The sequence below is a fragment of the Marmota flaviventris genome, chromosome 14 (genome assembly GCF_047511675.1).
Source record: "Marmota flaviventris isolate mMarFla1 chromosome 14, mMarFla1.hap1, whole genome shotgun sequence".
NCBI lineage: Eukaryota > Metazoa > Chordata > Mammalia > Rodentia > Sciuridae > Marmota > Marmota flaviventris.
In genome coordinates, this window is record NC_092511.1 from 668,196 (window position 1) to 687,304 (window position 19,109).

General features: G+C 58.3%; 1 protein-coding gene across 4 annotated transcripts in view; it reads right to left on the reverse strand.

The window, feature by feature from the left end:
• The window catches only part of Myt1l (myelin transcription factor 1 like), a 126,976-nt gene that overhangs the window by 2,092 nt on the left and 105,775 nt on the right, over positions 1-19,109 (reverse strand). For 3 of the 4 annotated variants that reach the window (XM_027937824.2, XM_027937821.2, XM_027937820.2), the window contains exons 17-18: positions 9,476-9,567; positions 6,338-6,441 (exon numbers count right to left, since the gene is read on the reverse strand). In XM_027937824.2, the coding sequence (XP_027793625.2) occupies positions 6,338-6,441; positions 9,476-9,567 (196 nt within the window). Of the gene's footprint in view, positions 1-6,331; positions 6,442-9,475; positions 9,568-19,109 lie in introns of all 4 variants that reach the window. The other variant, XM_027937823.2, reaches the window with a different exon arrangement.

Below are 19,109 nucleotides of genomic sequence, written 5' to 3' on the forward strand. Positions count from 1 at the left end.
CTCTCCAGCCCCACTGTCCTCTGGGGTACTGCTCCAGGCCCCCTTTCCTGCTCCCTGGGTGACTCTCTCTTGTTAAAGTACCATCTCCGGGAACCCGTGCCGGCCACAGTGGGCGTGTGGCAAGCCCACCTTCCCTGGAGGACCCCTCCCCAGGTCCTGGCCGACTGTGCCTCCACCTCCAGGCCTGTGTGCTCCCGGAGGTCACTGGGGAGAAAGTCCCCATGTGCAGTGTGAGCTCCTCAGCACGAAACACAGCGGAGGGGTGTCAGGGCGGCCAGAGCTCCGCGGGGTCACCAGGCAGGGGAGCGCAGGCGGAGTGCAGGAGCACCACACTCCCTGAGCAGAGGCCCCGACACTGCTCCCTGCAGGGCCACCCAGGGCACTGGCCTGGTTCCCTGGGCTCAGCACCCTGAGGCTTCCAGCACCCTCACCCTCAGCAGGTCTCTGTGTGGTGCCAGCCCTGCTCCCCTGTGCACCTGATTGCTCTGACCCACTCCCAAGCCATTTCTCTTCCACGAGGACTGACACACAAAGTAAGGGCCTAGGCACCCCACTCCTGAGCTCCCAGGGCCTTCATCACACACCACACCCTGTCTGCCTGTCTCACCAGCATTTGTGGGGACACATTTAAGATCAACTTCTCTTTAACCCAGCTATCCCACTCCTCAGTTTATAGCCCAAAGACTTAGAAACAGCACACTACAGTGACACAGAGGCATCAGTGTTCATAGCAGATCAATTCACTATGGCTAAACTGTGGAGCCAACCTAGATGCCCTTCAGTAGATGAGTGGATAAAGAAACTGTGGCACATCTACACAAGGGAATAGTACTCGGAAATAGAAGATCATAAAACCATGGCACTTGCAGGTAAACGGATGGAGTTGGAGACTATAATGCTAAGTGAATTAAGCCAATCCCCAAAAACCAGATGCTGAATGTTTTCTCTGAGATGAGGATGCTGATCTATAATGGGATGGGGAGGAACTTTAGACAGGGTAAAAGGGAGGGAGGGGGAGGGAGGGGACATGGGAGTAGGAAAGATGGTGGCATGAGATGGACATCATTACCCCAAGTACATGTGAAGACACGAATGTTGTGAATATACTCTGTACAACCAGGATCTTGAAAAATTGTGCTCTATATGTGTACTACGAAGTGAAATGCATTCTGTTGTCATGTCTAACAAATTAAAATTTAAAAAATAAATAATAAAAAAAGATCAATTTCTCTTTCAACCTAAGCTCCCTACTCAAGAGCCTGGACCCTCCGAGTGTAGTGTTCTCCTGGGACCAGGGAGCCTGTAATCCAGCCACCCTGCCAAGCCCCCAGGCCAGGTCCTCTGTGGGGGAACCCGAGGAGCTGACGCTGTGTGTTCTTCTCAAAGTGGGACAATTCTCACGGGTGCGTCCACTCTGCCATGACACAAACGTGGTCTGTGCACTCCAACCCTGTGACCATGGGCACACAGGCTCTGAACTATGCCTGGGACCTTTCCTTCTCTGCAATGGGACCAGCCTGCGAGCCTGTGTGGTGCTGAGGAACACCAGGAAGAACAGACAGGCTGCTGGCGCACAGCGAGCCTCAGCCTCACCTGCTTCCCCAGCCCCCTGAGCCTGCAGCTCACCAGGGGGATCTCAGGCTGCAGGTCCTCCTGTGGATCCTGCCCACGTGCCTGAGGCCTTCTCAAGGTGCTCCCACCCTGAGGGTCAACAGGGCTGCAGGCCTGGGCATTCCTGGACTGGCCAGGCAAACCCTGGGTTCTTCCCTGGAGGTAGGAAGCCCACCTCAGGCAGAGGACATCTGCTGCTCCAGGGGCCAGATCCAGCCCACGGGACTCAAGCTGCAGAGAAATGCTCAGGAACACCTTGGAGCTGGCTGTACAGTGGGGCAGCACAAAACGGCAGACACGTGTGAAGGGGTGCAGGGGAGGGGGTGCAGGGGAGGGTCTGCAGGGCCTCCCACCCCAGCCTCCCCAGGATGTGCTGACCACAATTGAGGAGAGAAAAGAAACAGGGAACATAGGCAGAGATCTTCGTGCCCACCCTCCTGGAGTGGCCCTCGGACTTCAGAAGTTCTGACCTCAGTCCCTCCTGCAGGAGGGCCTGCACTGCTCTGCTCAGAGCCTGGGCCTGGGATCGAGGGCTTCTTGAACACAGGTGGTCATTAGAAATTCCCTGTCCTCACCTTCAGGGATGAGAGCACTGGCCCACACCCGGGCAGCATGCCCCCTGTGTGGATCTAAGTCTGGGGACCACCCATTCCCCTGGGACAAAGGTGGAGTGCCCGAGGACGGGGAGTCTGTAGGTGGTGCCGCAGTCTGAGGCTGCTGCACCCAGCATGGGCACTGGTTCCTCAGAGAGCATCCCACCAGCCTCAGAAAGGCCACGGGACTTGGCCAGATCCTGGGTTTTCACAGCCTGCTCCTCACTGTCTCCCCTGGACCTACAGTTTTCCATCTCTGAGACCAGGGTCATTACGGGTCTGATTCACCCTGAGACCTGATTTGGAAAGGCCCGTGGGCTGGGACTGGCCTTTGCTTCTTGTAATGGTTAACAGCACCTGTGGTACACTGAGACGTGAGCACACTTCAGGGCCACGTCGGCCGCGCAGGTCCACGGCCACCTGCCACGGACACAGGGTCTCGCTTTCAGGTGGCCTGGAGCTAGGGCACGAAGCCCGGGTGAGCCAAGGCTGAGACGCCTGCCGTCTGACTCCTGGCCAGGGTGGCGTGAGCCTCACAGACAGCACAGGAAGTCTGCCATGGTGCCCATCAGGGTCAGGAGACAGACTCTCGGGAAGGCCCCGCAGAGGGGAGCACTGCTCTCTGCCAGGGGGCGGGACAGGCACTCCAGAGTGGGTGGGCTGGGTCCCACCAGGACTTCAGGTGGCAGGGAGCCGTCCGTGGGGTTTGGGTGGGGCACAGTGGAGGGTGGCCCAGCCCAGGCGCCTGTGCTGCTGACCTGCAGAAGCGCAGCTGTGGGCGTGTGCAGAGCCACCACGCTCTGCAGAGGCCGAGTCGCCTGCCAGCTCCTTCTCCAGTTCTCATTCTGACTTCTCAACCAGCTGTGCCCTTGACCTCGTGAGGAAGGGAACCCCAGGGGACAGCTTCACCACTTCCCACCCGCCCTCCTCTTGCTCTAGCTTTCCCAGCCCAGAACTTTCTTCTCTTCCCGCTCACTCAGGTCCTGGAACCCTACCCCTTCTCCACAACCCCCAGGTGCAGCCCCTCAGACCTCCAGCCCCTCCTGCTGCCTGGGGCTGCGCCTGCTCCCTGCTCCCGCATCTCCTCCTCCTGTGCCTTCCTGCTCCCGCATCTCCTCCTCCTGTGCCTTCCTGCTCCCGCATCTCCTCCTCCTGTGCCTTCCTGCTCCCGCATCTCCTCCTCCTGTGCCTTCCTGCTCCCGCATCTCCTCCTCCTGTGCCTTCCTGCTCCCGCATCTCCTCCTCCTGTGCCTTCCTGCTCCCTGCTCCCGCATCTCCTCCTCCTGTGCCTTCCTGCTCCCGCATCTCCTCCTCCTGTGCCTTCCTGCTCCCGCATCTCCTCCTCCTGTGCCTTCCTGCTCCCTGCTCCTGCATCTCCTCCTCCTGTGCCTTCCTGCTCCCGCATCTCCTCCTCCTGTGCCTTCCTGCTCCCTGCTCCCGCATCTCCTCCTCCTGTGCCTTCCTGCTCCCTGCTCCCGCACCTCCTCCTCCTGTGCCTTCCTGCTCCTGCATCTCCTCCTCCTGTGCCTTCCTGCTCCCTGCTCCTGCATCTCCTCCTCCTGTGCCTTCCTGCTCGCGCATCTCCTCCTCCTGTGCCTTCCTGCTCCCGCATCTCCTCCTCCTGTGCCTTCCTGCTCCCGCATCTCCTCCTCCTGTGCCTTCGGGTACACATTTTCTAGACTCTGAGAGGAAACGATTTCTGTGTACAGAGGAATCCCCATGGTACAGAGGCTGAGTCACGCCTGTCTCTGTACTCTCTGTGGGCGTGCACCCCAGCCCTTGTGGCTGGTGGTGACTTGGCTGCACTGGTGAGGTATGCACTAGTGGTCTGTGGAGTCCAGAGCCTGAGGCCCATCACATCTGCAGCACTGAAGTGTGTGCTGCCTTGGCCCAGCTCAGCTGGGATGTGTGGGAGACCAACCTTGCCCGTGACTGAGTCACTCTCCCCGGCTGGGTGCTGAGGCGCTCAGTCACAGAAATGTGGCAAGCTTTCCCCACCCTTCTTGGGTTCGAGGGTCGAGGGTCGGTCTCGTGCATGGGTGTGTCTTGCTACAGCCCCGTGGGTGAAGCTACGCTCCCCTGTTCCTTTGTAATATAACCCCTTGCCCTGTTTAGGATAGAATCTTCCATGGAAGTGCCTTGTGTGTGTCCCCTCCTCTTACTGTGCCCTTGGGTGTGGCCTACCCAGGTGTCAGTCAGCCTGCTGACAGCGGACATCATGAAGACAGACTCAGCCCCCTGAAACCTGACCCCTTGCCTCATTTGAATAGCTTCTCCTCAATAAAAGGGGTCAGCGCATGCTCTCGCTCTCTCTTCCTGCGGACCCTTAAGGTCAGAGGAGCCGTCACAGTGACCCCAAAGAAAAAGGTATTTGTGTCTCTTGTGGGGTTACTTTGTGCAGCCCAGTCAGCCCAGTTTTCCTGGAGTGACCCCTGAGCCATTTAGTCATGAGAGCAGAAACCCAGCAGGGGTGGGCTGGCCTCGGGCAGCTGGGCAGTTCTGGGCCTAGGTGGTAGGATGGCTTTTAGGACTTGTGATCTGATGGGGACTCAAAGACCCAGAAACAGACCCCTTCTCACTGAAGTGCAGACCATAAGAAGGTCTAGGTTTTTGGGGTACACAGGAATTGTCTGGGCTGCACTTGACCCCAAACACTACTCAAACACATTCCAAAGTGGTGTGCACATCTACTCAACACACAAAGGTGTGCTTGCCCCGAGTCTGAATTCTTCAGCTGGACAGCAAACAGCATGCATGTGGCAATTGATAAGAACCCTCTTGGGTACAGGTGTGCTATGGTTTGGAAGTGGCCCCGGTGACTCAGGCTTCACTAGTGGAAACTTCATCCCCATCTCGAGGCATGATGAGGTGTAGACAGAATCCAGCTGCCGGTGTAGAGGTGTGGCCTTTGGGATCTGATCAGGATTAGAAGGTCACCAGAGTGTGGCCCTATGATTGAGTCCTGGTGATTTTATAAGGAGAGAGGCCAGAAGGAGCTCACGTGTGCCCGCACACCACACACAGACACAAACCTACACATGCACACACTTACACACTCATACACATGCCTGCTCCCTGTCCCTCCTGTGTGATACCTTGCACCTTCCTTGGACTCTGCCAGCAAGAAGCCATCCCCAGAGGCAGTCCCTGTTCCTGGCAAGCTAGAATCAACCTCTTTTCTTTATAACTCAGCCAACCTGTGGCATTGCATTATTGGCAATGTTAAACACGCGTGCAGCTGGTGCCCCCTGCACCTTCGTATGGAGAGTGGTGGGGAGAGCTTCTTCTCACCCTGGGCAGTCGTCTGAAATTCAGAAATGCTGTCATAGTTCCCTTTCCCTCCCTGCTCTATTCTTTGACTGATTTAAATCTCAGCCCTTCCTGAGCAGGACCCCAGTGACTTGGGAGGAGCCCCAGCATGGGGTCATGATCCCTGTCCACTCCTGGTTGCAGCAGGAACGTCAAGGAGTGATGGTCCCCTCCACTGTCTGGCGGATCGCACACCTGGTCTGGCTTGTTGCAACTCGGTGCCATCATGTGGCTCAAGAGTGTGTGGAGGGCCCCAGGGGAGCAGCGTCTGATGAGGACTGATGATAAGCGGGCAGTGTGTCCACAGGTGGAAGACCACCGGCTGGCCAGTGTCAGGAGGGACGGGCAGTCTCCTCACCAGCTGCACTCGCAGGTGCTCAGACCCAGCCAGCCCTGCCCGGTAGATGGCCGGGATCTGCAGGCACAGGCGGCTTTCACCAGGGCACCAAGTGAGAAGTAGGCTCCTCTGCAGTCCCGGAGTCCTGCTCGCACCCTGCCACCGCAGGTGTGACCTAAGTCTAGGGCTTGGAACACCTGAAGACACCCTGGCCTTTGCTGTAGTAGGTGGCCTTCTGGGAAAGGGCACTCAGGAGGGCATCCTACCACACACACACACACACACACACACACACACACACAGAAAGGGGACCGTCATGGCCACTGGGTCACAGCAAACAGCGCCATGAGAGGAGTCCAGCAGGAGACCAGGACACAAGGTGGACGAGGAAGAATGCAGGGAGAAAAGCAGAGAGGTCAGCTGCCCCTGAAGAGGGGCCCTGCCCAGGCCACTCCTTGGAGAGGACGGAGGCTTCAGAGACCGTTACCTGAGTCCTGAGTTTGAGCATGTCTGCCTCCATCTGGGAATTGGACTCGTTCAGCTCCTTGATCTCTTCGTCCAACTGCTTGATCTCCTCGTCATTTTCTATTCCTGAAATGGCAGAATCCGTGTTCAAACGGCCATACCACAGGCATTAGTCAGGATTTTGAGAGATTTCTTTGTTCTTTTTTTATATCAGGAATTGAGTTTGCTTGGGAAACATACAGGGGTGCCTGGCACAGTGATGTTACACTCAGGTACAGAAAAAACGGTCACAATCCACATGTCTTCCTGCCCTCCCCACCTCTCCTCCAACAGGACACCTGAGCAGAAGACGGGAACACCGCCTGAGTGTGCAGAGACCCCTAGGCCCGGAAGGACTGGGCCAGAGTCCTGTCACCTGCCCAGGTCACCTGCGCTGGGGCTGACTCCCGGCTCCATCACCTCGGGCACCTGTGGGCTCCTGCTTCCTGCCTCCTCAGTCACCTGGGAGGCAGCCACTCCCAGTCCGCAGGGGCACATGCACAGGAAGGAATGGAGAGAGCCCCTCCCTCACCATGCCCAGAGTCCAGGCAAGGCTAGGCCTGACCCTTGAGTCAGAGTCCTCCTGGCAGAGGACAGCCCGTGTGTGAGACCCAGGCCGGCTGAGCATTTCAGGCCTGGTGTATCCAGGCAATGGCTTGGTGTGGGGGGCACACGCCTGCAATCCCAGCATCTCCAGAGGCTGAGGCAAGAGGATGGCAAGTTCTAGGCCAGCCCCAGCATCTCAGAGACACCCTGTCTCAAAACAGAAAGTAAAAAGCCTGAGGAGGGACTCACTAGTCCAGTGCCCCTGGGTTCAATCCCCAGGACCCAACCAACCAAGCAAACAGACAGGGATTTCAGGGCCGCTTCCCTCCCAGGTGGCTTCTGCTGCAGGCACCCTTGGTGCCAAGGTCAAAAGGAAGGGGATCTCTTGTGCTTCTGGCATTGGGGTCTCATGGTTGAGAACCCATAGCAGAGGGAGAGCAGAAATGCCACAGGTGCAGTCACTCAAAACCCAGTGCCTGGGATTCAGCTGCCACTGGTCAGTCCTCTGTCCCCAGGAGGGACCTTTCTCAAGGCAAGCTCCTCACGGATGATGTGTGTGGAAGTTCTGTGGACAGAAGAGTGCACTCAGCCCAGGGCAGAGCTGAAGCCACCCAGCACACTGCAGAGACTGCCGCCCTTCATGGAGACATCGCAGACCAGGAGGGGAGAAGGAGGTGGGTCATGGGGTGGCCTTGGGTGTCGCGTTCGGTGAATGAAAAAAATGTTGTAAGATAAGAACGCGCAGTGCCGAGAAGTCCTGCTGCGAAACGCAAGCGCAGCCTGACTGGCAGCGCAAGGTCTGCTGAGAAGGAGCCCGCAGGCAGACGCTCTGAGAGACGGCGACCAGGCAGCTGGCTGCCCACTGTCTGCCCAGGCAAGAGCTGCCCCCAGTGTGAGTATCCCTGAAATCTGTCCCTCAGTTGTCTTGCTCTTCTGTTCTGAATGGCTCACCCCCTCTGCTACCTCTTCCTTCACCAACGACTGACGACTGACACAGATCAGATGGACTTGCCTCAGGTCTGGCCTGCACTGGGGTTGTTGGGGTAAGGTGCATGCTCATGTTTTGCCAGGTGCAGGCACAGGATGGAGCTAGGATGTTCCTTCTGGAAGAACTGAGAGGAAAGCTGAGGCTGTCCCCAGGCCCCCGGGCGAGATGTGCAGGTGGACCTAAGGACTTCTAGGAGACAGAGACTGACCAGCCTCCATCTGGCTGACGCCTGGCCCAGCGTTGGGCAGAGTAGACCTGTGAGGCTGGATGCACCTAGAGGGGCTCACAGCTCCAGGGTGGGTGTGCCACCGCCAGGTGTGCCTCTGTAAGTGACAGGCCATGCATCAGGGATGTTCTGTGCCTGTGCCCGCAGGGTGGGGTGCTGCTGTGGGCGATATGTGGGCTGTGGTGGGCACGTGGGTGGCTGCCATCTGGACCCCAGGTTTCCAGGTGCGGTGGGGCCTTGGCAGATCCCTGGCTTCTGCGGTGCTTGTCAGCTCTGTGGGCTCCATTTGAGAACCCAGAGTGAGGCCATCTTGTGAGAGGGCCCGGCCCCTGCTCTGCTGGCTTCACGGCCATCGGCTCTGCCTGAGCCCTTCTCCACACCTTCCCTAGGCTGAGAGGGGAGGCTGAGCTTCCCCTGGGAGGTGCTGACTACATTCCTCTGACCCCGTCACTAGCAGGAGACATGGCGTGAGCCCTGATGGACTGTCCAGGGCACACCGGGAGGGCCCGCCAGCCCTGGCTCACCTCGTTTCTGGTTTGGGTGTCTCTTTTAAAGACACCTTGGCTAGGGCATGTTGTTCATGGTCAGGTACTGGCTGAGGCTGAGGCCACAGCCCTAGAACTCCTGCCCCATGTGGCACCTCGGGGGTCGCTGCCACCTCTGGCTCTTGGCAGCTCATCCACTCAACATCTGGGGCCAGCTGACACAGCAGTATCGCCAATGAGAAGCCGGGCACAGAAGTGTGGCACTGAGAAGGCCACAAGAGGAACCCTGTTCTCAGTGGGTGGGTGAGACAGGAGGATGGATGCCCTGCTTCCTTGGGCTGGGGACCTGCCCCCAGGCCACGGCCTGCTTCTCCGGTCTGTGGTGCCCACAAGACCTGGAGGCTGCAGGAGCACTGAGATGGAGACAGAAGATGAACTTTGTATGCAGGCAAGTGCGCAAGGCGGGATCTCCTGAGAACTCTGATTTCCTTGGCAAACCTGTGTGCACTGAGGCGGGTCAGCAGCAACAGAAACACTGGAAAGGAAATGGATTTTGCAGATGGAGTCAAGGACATCAGGCATGAGCATGCTGAGGAAGGGGAAGTGTCGGCAGAGCTGTGTCACTGATGTCAGGCCCTGAGTGTCCCCAAGCCTGCTCTGGTGGGAGGCTCAGGGTGGAGGGCCTGAGGGTAGAGGCAGGAAAGCCAGAGCCTGGGACCCAGGAGGCAGGCAGCCCAGTGCGAGAGACCCGGGGGCTGGAACCCCCTCTGCTCCTGCTGTCTGGGGTCAGTGGTCCAAACCAGTGAAGTCAAGGGACACAAAGCTGCAAGACATGAAGCCAGCTTTTGCTGAGAGAGGGAGGGACAGGGTGGTTACCATTGCTGGCACGCTGCTTGATGGTCAGCATTTGATCTCCAGACAGCTTGGCCTTCTTCATGGCTGATGTGGCCCGCGGGCATCCTGACAGGCTGTGGACAAGACAAGAGACGGCCGTTAGCCACGGGCTCCACAGAGCCCGAGCCGTGCAGAGAGGCAGGCAGGCACATGGCAGTGTTTACATGGAAATGACCACTGTGGAGGATGCTCACCCAGCCCAACCAGGAGGGTCCTGGCCGGGTCGACTCGTGCCCACTGTTAGGTGGTTGTGAAACATGGTCACTGTGGCCTCTGGAGTGAGGTCTCCCCAGCAGGGCCTCTGAGAAGGAGACACGTGCTCCTCACAGAGTACCTTTTAGAGAAACTTTAAGAATTGAGTAACTCGTCTAAAAAAGTCTTTATTATAGAAAGCACCAAACTCATACCAAGGTCGAATTCCACCTCTAGTCAAACACACAGAAGCAGACCCAGCAGCTGCGTGACCTCTGCACCTGCCCTCAGCCTCGGGGGGGCCAGCCCCACTTCAGCGCCCCCCTCTCGCTTCCCAGCCGCTCACCTGGGCAGAGCCCAGCTGCACAAGAGCAGTGCCACCCTCTGATCTGCGCTGGGCAGCCCCAACCTGCCCCACTGCTGACTTTCCACCAGCTGATCTGCTTGTATCCGGTGGCCTGCCAGTTTGCCCTGGGCATTGGCAGCCCGTCTCACTGGAATCGGCAGGCATGGGGTCCTGGGCTTGCTCCCTGCTTGCTGTGTGTTTGCTGGGGAAACGTGTCCTCTGGGTGGAGCCTTCTTCCAGGGCATCTCAGGCCTGGCCTCCTCCCCCCTGCCTCCATCTGTCTCCCCTCCTCCATGGGCTTCCTGGTCAGGGTCCACTTGGCATTTAATGTACGAGTGAGGTGAAGCATTTCATAGTACGATACTTTACATGTAACGTCCATATACATCCGTAGCAGTATCTATGCATATAGAATCTTGAATTTTTTGCCTGTCTGCCACGTCAGGTGGTCCTGTTGGTAAGTGTGGTGATGGTGTGTGGTGGCTTCTCCGGTTCTCCATCCACCCAGCACTCGGTGGAGTCTCAGAAGATTGGATCACTAGTAGAAATCTCTCTCAATGCCTGCATGAATATGGTGAGGATTTCTAAACACCTCCTCACGCAAATTTTTCTAATATATTTTCCAGGGAGATATCAGCATTGTTTGGAAGGAAATATATCTTGACTTGACCACATTTTCACTCTCTCTTCCCTGTGAAGGCCTACATTGTCTTTTTGATAGGACACTTGAATCTTACAACTATATCAACATATCCATAAAGTTCTAATAAAATCACTGCTGTCGGCCGGATGTTTGTGTTCCCTGGAAACGCATCCTAACCCTCAAGGCAGAGGTGTCATCAGGTGGAGCCTTCAGGGGGTGACCAGGATATGAGGGTGGAGCCTCCATTGGGATGAGTGTCCTCAGGAAAGGAGCCCAGAGAGCTCCCTCACCCTTCCAACCCTGTGAGGACGCAGAAGCCACCATCTGTGAACCAGAAATGGGGACTCACCAGACAGGGAGACTGCCAGTGCCCTGACCGTGAGCTTCCAGTGCCCAGAGCCACGAGGAAGGCTTTTCTTTTCTGCTACTCCTGAGCACCTGGGCTGATGCAACAGACCCAAAGAACCTAGGCCACAAGACCAAGTTGCCAGACTCCAGGGTGTTCGACCCCAGGGTCTGACGGGACAGCCTTCCCCCAAGTCCCACCATGGGCGTGACACTAGCTAGTATTTCTACTCACTTGCAAAGAAAACAAGGTAGAACAGAAGCGGCCGTGGGGGGTGTGAGGAGCAGGCCAGGCTCTGTTCACTGCTCTGCTCCGTCTCTGCAGGCCAGGCCAGCGCGGGGAACAGGGGCGGTCATCACAGTGTCAGAAGAATGTGTGCCTCTGGATCCGTGTTGTGCCGGGTTAGTGCTCAGAGGCCCTGAGCTGGGGCAGGTGCAGGCTGCCCGAGGACCAGTTCCTGCAGAGGACTGCACCTGGAAGTTCAGGGCTGACTCTGCATGGCCGTGGGGAGTAGAGACGGCAGCCTCAGGGCTGGAGGGGAGAGCCAGCAGCCTGCCCGAATGGCCCCAGGGAGCTCCACTGACGGCTCAGATGGTCCTACTCCAGCTGTGGGCCTCGCCAGCCTCGCTCAGCTCCCATGCAGCCTGTCTATGGGTGGCCCTGAGCAGGACAGGGAGCTGCAGAGTGTGGAGACAGGGACGGGCCTAGAGCCCAGCTGAGCAGCCCCAGGGCTGTAGAACTGACCTTCTCTGTAGGTTGTGCATCCTGTCACCACCCTGAGGCCTGGGGGTATTCCTTAGCTGGGCTGTGGGACTTTGTCCAGCTTAGCCCTGCCCCCTGAAAAGGGCCCTGTGGAGCTAAGCTGCTTCTGAGGCCTCCCTGAAGATGGCGTCCAGCATCTGGGGTGCTGCCCAGGACTCTGGGTCCTTCCCAGGACTCTGTTGGTCTGCCGTTCTCCACACTGGTGTGTGTTGGTGAGTGCCCATGGTGCTCCCTTCGGGACTCACCATCCAGCCCTGGCCTGCCCAGCTTCCTCAGCTCTTATCACGCATCTGTCTTCCTTTGCTTGTCCGGCACGAGGGAGCGTCCCGGCAGCCACCATCCAGTCTTCTCCCCAGTCCAGGCCCCTGCAGCCTCGTGACACGGGCAGCAGCCCGTGCCTTGCTGTACCTGCAGGACTGGAGGGGCAGGAGAGCCTGCAGTATGGGTCTCAGTACAGCTGCAGGTCACACAATGGAAACAGCATGACCTATTTTTTCCTTCAAGTTTTTGTGAGAATCTTTCTTGAGCCCCGCCTCCGTGGAAGCCTTCTCTGCTCTTCCTCTTCAAGGAGTCCTGCTGTGGAACTGCTAAAAGCCTGCCCAGGTGAGACCCTTTAGGGCAGACCTGTATGGTGTCCACACTGCAGTTTCAGTCTCAGCAGATTGTCCACCCAGTCAGCACCCTGTTCACAGGAGTGCCCACAGCCAGGCTCCCCTCTGGTCAGTTCTGTACTCTTGGGGAGTCTCATTATTTAGAACCTAGAACCTTCAGATTAAGCTGAGATGGGCCCTGGGGCCAGACTCTGTGCTGAAATCCTACATTCACCCACCCATTACATGGCCTCTCGGAGATTTGGTGTTTTCATCTGTCAAATGAGAATGAAAAAGTAATCAAACCCCTACCTCATGGGCATATTTCAAAGACTGAGCACAGAGAAAGGACACTGAATAACGGCAAAGGCAGGCGTCAGGCGAGGGGCCTGCAGAGAACAGTGTGGGTGCAGCTCTGGAGGAGCACAGCCCTGTGAGCCTGGCAGCCGCAGCCTGGCAGCCGCAGCCCGGCTTCCCGGGGGATGTCACGTGTTGGAGCTGAAGCCCCTCTGCTGGCTGGACTACGTGGCTGTGGCTCTCAGAGCCTGGCTGGGCCCAGTGTGGGCGACCCTCGCGCCAGGTCCTCCCAACTGCTCTCTCCAACAGCCTGGGTGTCCACCTCTTGCTGTCCACGTCTTGCTGTCCTTCCTGCTACCTCTTGGCACTGGATGGAGTGTTTGCTTCCTCAAGGACTCTCCCTGTGAAGCTCCCAGCTCTTCCAAGCAGGGCCAGCTCTGTCCTCATCACCCTCCATGTGCATTGTCCTGGCTGACGCCGGGGCCACAGTGAGACCCAATAGGTTGTGTGGAGAAAAGCCCGGGTTGGGGCAATGTGTCGATCACCATGGACAGATGACAGATGGACTGAGGTCTGGAGGCCTGGATGGTGATGCTGAGGGAAGAGGTGGACCTAAGGAACAATGTGTGCCATGCATTACGTGCTAGCCACAAGGGACAGGGCACTTGATCAAGTTGGACAGACCCTGAGTTGGCACTTCTCAGACCAGGAAGATAATCCTTGCGTCTCCAAAAGCTTTCCCCAGAGGGGGAGAGAGGACCCTTCCTGAGCACCCAGTCCGACTCTCCTGTGGTGTCCTATTAGGTCCCAGTGGAGAAGCCCGCGGCAAACAGCCTGGGGGGGCAGGGGCGGCCTGCTCAGGGACCGAGCAAGTTTCCCCCAAGGTCTTTCAGGAGGAAGCCCCGGAAGGAGGACAGCGTCCAGGCTGCCCTTTCTGAACTTGGCTCAGGAAAGCCTGTTGCCCCGCCTCTCACCATGGCCGCCTCCTCCAGTGACCCAAGTGAGCAGGGCCTGGGCATCACCCAGAGAGTCTGAGCCTCAGGTCCTGAGTGCTCAGTGAGAGGCAGACCAGGTGCTTGGGGCCTCCTGTGCGGGGCCTCCCACTCTGGGTGCCTCCGCAGCAGCAGCACCCCTGTCATCCCATGGTCTACTGGCTCAAGAGAAGACGAACGTGTGCCTCACTGTCCCTGCCTCCGGCTGTGGTCTTCAGCCCCTGGAACGCGGTGAGGCTGCTGCAGAGCTGCTCCGGGGTGCCTCTCTCTCCCCATCTCCAAAGGCACGCTTCTTCCCGACTGACTTTAAAAGGTCCTTGTGGAGTGCATTTAAATAGTAATGCACACTGGGCGTCTCCTCCCCTGGGACTCTGCTGGCCGTGTGATGAATGAGCTCGCTGACCACCCCAGGGGAGGAGCGCGCCTACGGGCAGGCGCGGAGGTGGAGCCCAGCTTCCCGCAGGTGCGCTGCGGCCGGCCAGACCTGGGAGCTGTTCCCAGTCCACACCCGATGAGCAGGGGCTGCTTTGGGCTGCGGGGCAATAATCCGCCCGGGGGAGTGGCCAAGAGGCTTCCGGTAAGCAGCTCCGGCGAGAGTACGGGAAGCTAAATTAGGAAGACCGCGCACAGAGCGAGGCGCGGTGCTGAAACACGCTCCGCTGGGCCTTCCATTCCGATCCAGTGAGCTCATCGCCCTGCGGGTCAAATTTGGAAGTGAGTCCCAGGCAGGGGCCTGGCGGACCCGGGGCGTGGCGGGCTCCCCGCGGACGCACTGCCACCTGGTGGCGACTCGCATTCCCTGCACTCTGTCTCGCAGCCGGCGGGTGGGGCGCCGGGCGGTGTCCTGCCAGGGAAGGCGAGCCAGGTCCCCAGCGCTGAGGAGCAGGCCCGCTCCCACCGTCCGGACCTCTCCCTTTAGACGGGCGGCCTTGGATCTTGGATTTGGAATCTCAGAGCCCGGAGGTCTGGTTAACACGCGGCTCCACTGCCCAGCCCAGACGTCTGGTATGAGGCGCCAAGGGCAGGAATTCAAGTGCAGCTTCCAGCCAGCGCTTTAGGGCTCACAGGGAGGTCTGGGAGGCCCCATGTTTTATCAGGACATCGCTCAGAGGGGGCTTTGAGAGCTTTAGTTGACATTTGCTAAGCAAGAAGAGCGATGAGGGGTGTGGTTAGCAAGACAGGAGGTGCTGTGACCCCAGAGAGCAGCCAAGTCGCTCTGGAAATTTAGGTTCACTGAACACATAGGAGGTGCCTGAGGATGAGGACAGATTGGGTTGGAGGCCAAGCCTGCACAAGCCCACTGTGGACACAGCCAAACACCCTGGAGGCAGGTAGCCCCTTTGTGCCCAGTGCACCGTGATCATGCTGTTTCTCTCTCTCTCTCTCTTTTTTAAAAATATTTATGTCTTAGTTTTCGGCGGACACAACATCTTTGTTGGTATGTGGTGCTGAGGATCGAACCCAGGCCGCACACATGCCAGGCGAGCGCGCTACCGCTTGAGCCACATCCCCAGCCCCAGCTGTTTCTCTGATGGTCGATGTTTTACCAGTGATAATGCAGCATTCTTTCCTGAAACCACTCCATCTATGAGATGCTCTGCACACACCACCACCATGCCAGAAAGAGAGCAGGGTTAGGATAGCATCCTCTTACCTGGGCTGTAGATCTATCTTAATCTGCAACTTCCTGGAGATGACCAGGAGTGTTTTGTCAATAAACAAACATCGCTGCACAGCTAGCCAACCTCACCTGTGCTTGGCATCCAGGTTCTCACTAGAATTTGCTTCCCCGCAGGGGAATGTTCAGGAGCAGGCAGAAGGGAAACTCCTGAGCTGGTGAAATTCCAACCCTGCCTTGGTGTGGAGGATGCCGTGCAATCCTTCTCCTCCCAGCATCCAAAACTTGCAGGGTTTTCCCCTCCAAAATTCTGGGCCAGACAGGGAGCCCTCAAGCCATGGAGAAGACAGCTTGGCCATGCCACGGGGCAGAGGCGGCCTGGGTCCCGAGGCCTCTCCCACCCACTGGCCTGTAGGTGCATCTGTGGCGTGGCCAGGTCAGGGACTGGGAGAGCAGCAGGTAACGCCACAGCCTGTGCGTGCTTGAGCCCCAAGCCCCGCACAGCCTCACTGCTTCATGGGACCAGCTTCTGTGTGCTCTCTGGGGTCTGGCTGCTGTGTATACCATGTGCCGTGGAGAGGCCCTCCACCTGAGAGGGAGGGGTTGGATGAGGCTCCCCACGGGCACCTTCTTAAGGCCTTTGCTGTGGCCCAGGAAGAACTGGCCAGCACCTGTCCACACAGGGCTCCAGAAAGAGCCAGGTAGACCTGGACAGCTCTGAGCCCCATCACTGCCTTCCTTAGGGCTGTGGGCTTCTACGGTCAGCTGGACTGTTGTCAACACCCCATGAGTCTGGCCTGGATAGTTGAAAGACAGTTTGAAAGAGGTTTGCCCAGAAAGAACTGCTGCCCCTGGCGGCAGTGTCGGCACCTGCCCAAGAGTCTCTGGCCCGCTGGTGGCCCCAAAGGATTCGGTCTGGCCTGGCCTGGCCTGGCCTGGGTGGAGGATGCAGGTCCTTGCAGTGACCCCTGCCATACCTCCTATGGGCTCTGCTTCTCTGGGAGCCGCCTGGACAGAGCCTGTCCTCCTTCTCCTGGTGGCTGTGGGAGGACTCCCCATGGGAGGGAGTCATCTGGAGTCTGGCCCTGAGGGATTTTTTTTTCTTTTTTTCCCTCTTTGGTAACAGTCTTTCTTGTATTTTCTCTGTTTCTTCAACATTTTGAGAAGCTCTTGTTAGTTGCTTATTAAACCTCCTGGATTACTTGACTTTTGCTTAAAGGTATATTTGATCCTCTTCCCATCTCTGTATAGTTTTTGGGGACTCCCTCAACTTGAAGTTTTAGATTTCTCGATGGACCTCTCCTTCCACTTACTCTTTAAGAGGTGTGCTTCTTGGATCAGGAACGTGGTTCCCTGCCGTGCTCCCCGTCCTCCTCTTCTGGCCCATGAGGGACCGTGGCTCTGAAAGGCGTCCCTGTGTTTCCTGAGGCTCCTTTTGCTCATGGTCCCATCCTTCAGGTATGCTCCCTACTTCTGGTCTTGGGCACTTCACGAGGGGCTTGTCCCAAATGGTCACAGTCCCTGAAGCCCATTCAGCCTTTTCAGGCACCCGTGGCCTAACCTTCGCCCTGGACCTTCTGGCTCTGCGAGGGCTGGGCTCCTGGAGACTGGTGCCTCCTCTTGGCTCTGGGGTCCCGAGGGTGGGCTCTGTACCTCACCTCTGCTCCTGTGAGTGGAGGGGGTCTGCGCTGTTCTCTGCTGGGTGACTGGTGGCGAGGTAGGGCCTTCTAGATCCTCCCACCCTGGAGGTTTCCAGTGTCTGTCCTCAAGCCTCCGACCCCCACACTCAGGGGTGTGGCCTGGGGGCTCTGCCCTGCACACCTGGACCCTCATCCTTCCTGTCCCCCCACACTCAGGTGTGGCCTGGAGGCTCTGCCCTGCACACCTGCACCCTCCTCCTGAGTGCTGCAGGAGGGATCAGGGGTTCCACTGGGTACAGATAGTGACCACTGGGAGGGGAGCTGGGGCTATGCACTTGGAACATCTCCTCTGGCCTTCTGGGAGGAGCTGGGAAGGGGATCTCAGCTGCAGAAAGGCCGGCACTGTGGCTGGCATGCCTGGCAGACCTGATCCACGGTAGCCCAGCCTCAGGTGGTCATTTACATTTGAATCTGTCAGCTGAAATTGAGCAACCTCAGAAACTCCACCCCTCTGTCCCTCAGGCCAAACTGAAGCGCTCAGAAGCCTCGGGCGTGGGGGATGCTTTTTCCAGTGTGCCAGCCTGGGCACCCTGGGCCTGTTGGCTGGACGTGATAAGGGGTGAGAAGGGCACAGACCTGGTGAGGCCTCCTGGGAGGACAGGGTGCCCAGAGGTACTGCTGTGGACTGGACACTGAAATGGACTGTTGCCTCAAGGAGAGTTAGAGGTGAAAATTAGAGAACAGTGAGGCCGTTCCTGAAGGCACCTGGCCTGCAGCCTGGCGAGCCGTACCAGGCTAGGCTGGACTTCCAGCTGCAGACGTGGAGCTGGGGGTAGGCTGCTACATTTGTGGCCCTCAGAGCACTAATCAGAAAACGAACCAAAACACTCCAAGTGCTTGTGCCCGAGGGTGGCTGGTTCCCTCTGAGGCTGAGCTGGAGGTTCTGCTGCAGCAAGCCTGTGGTCACTGGCGTCTGTGGCATGCTCACTGGCCCTGGGGTGTCAGGATGATGGGCAGCAAACGGGAAAGCATCTCAGGAGGAAACACTCCTGCAAAAGCAAGTGGGTTGGGTTCCGCCCGTGGAGGACCCCGTGCCAGACACGCGGTGCCAGGTGGAGGAGGCCTAGCAGGGGTGGCCTGGCAGGGTGGCCCTGCTGAGGAGGCCTGGCAGAGGTGACCTGCAGGTGTCAACTCCCACAGGCCTGCTGGGCACACTGCACAGGACAGATGCCGAATCTGAGCTCTTCCCTCCCAGTGCTAACATATGGAGGTCAGCAGCTGGGGTGCTCTCCCAGGGAGTGCCGAGGGAGTCTCGCATATATGGCTTGGCCCAGGCTCGAGCAGGGTGCCTGCTCCAGAGGGCAGTGAGCAGAGCTGGCAGGCTTCCTCCCCAGGACAGACCCACAGACGATTTCCACACAGGCACCAGTCCTGAGGGCAAAGGGAGGGGGGCTGGAGGGAACTTGCTTCTCAGTGTTTGCAACTCAGTGGACTGGCTGGGCCTCAGTCCGCCCTGACAAGGCCCCGCCCCTGGGGCATTTCAGCCTGGGCGCAGGCAGTGGTTCTGCCAGGCCCAGCGTGGACACTGCCTACCCAGCCCCCCTGAGCAGTCAGACAGACGTGGAACCAGATTCGAGGGCTTGGATCTAGCACCGGTGTGGTTTCTGCCTTTGCCCCAGACGTGGCAGTCTGGCCGGACAGTGAATGCCTGGGGCCTGCACTGTGGCCAGGCAGTCTCCCCAGAGCAGGGCCCCAGCAAGACCCTCAGGCTTCAGAGGGTTTGGCTGGATGCAAATGTTCTCCTCTGCCTCGTGGCACCGTACTCCTGGAGAGGCCCAGTCTTCCTGGTCCTCCTCCCTCCTCCCCAGACTCCTGCAGGCCAGAGAAGGGCAGAGCGTCGGAGACCTGCAGTGAAGCAGCTCAGGTAGCACAAAGGCCACGGTGGGTGATGCCCTCCTCTTTCCTCTCCAGCCCACAGCCAAAGCCAGAGTGGGAGCATGGGTCCTTGCCTTGAGAGAAGCAGCGTGGGTGTGCAGGAAAGCCCACGAGGGCCTTCTAAGGTGGCAGGCCCCAGGGGTTTGTGGGCAGCAGGGATCAGAGTTGCTAGTCATGTGAATTTCAACCCTGTCCCGGTGGAGTTTGGATTGATTGTCAGGGGTCTTGAGTACAGGACAAGAGGAGTCTCCTCTG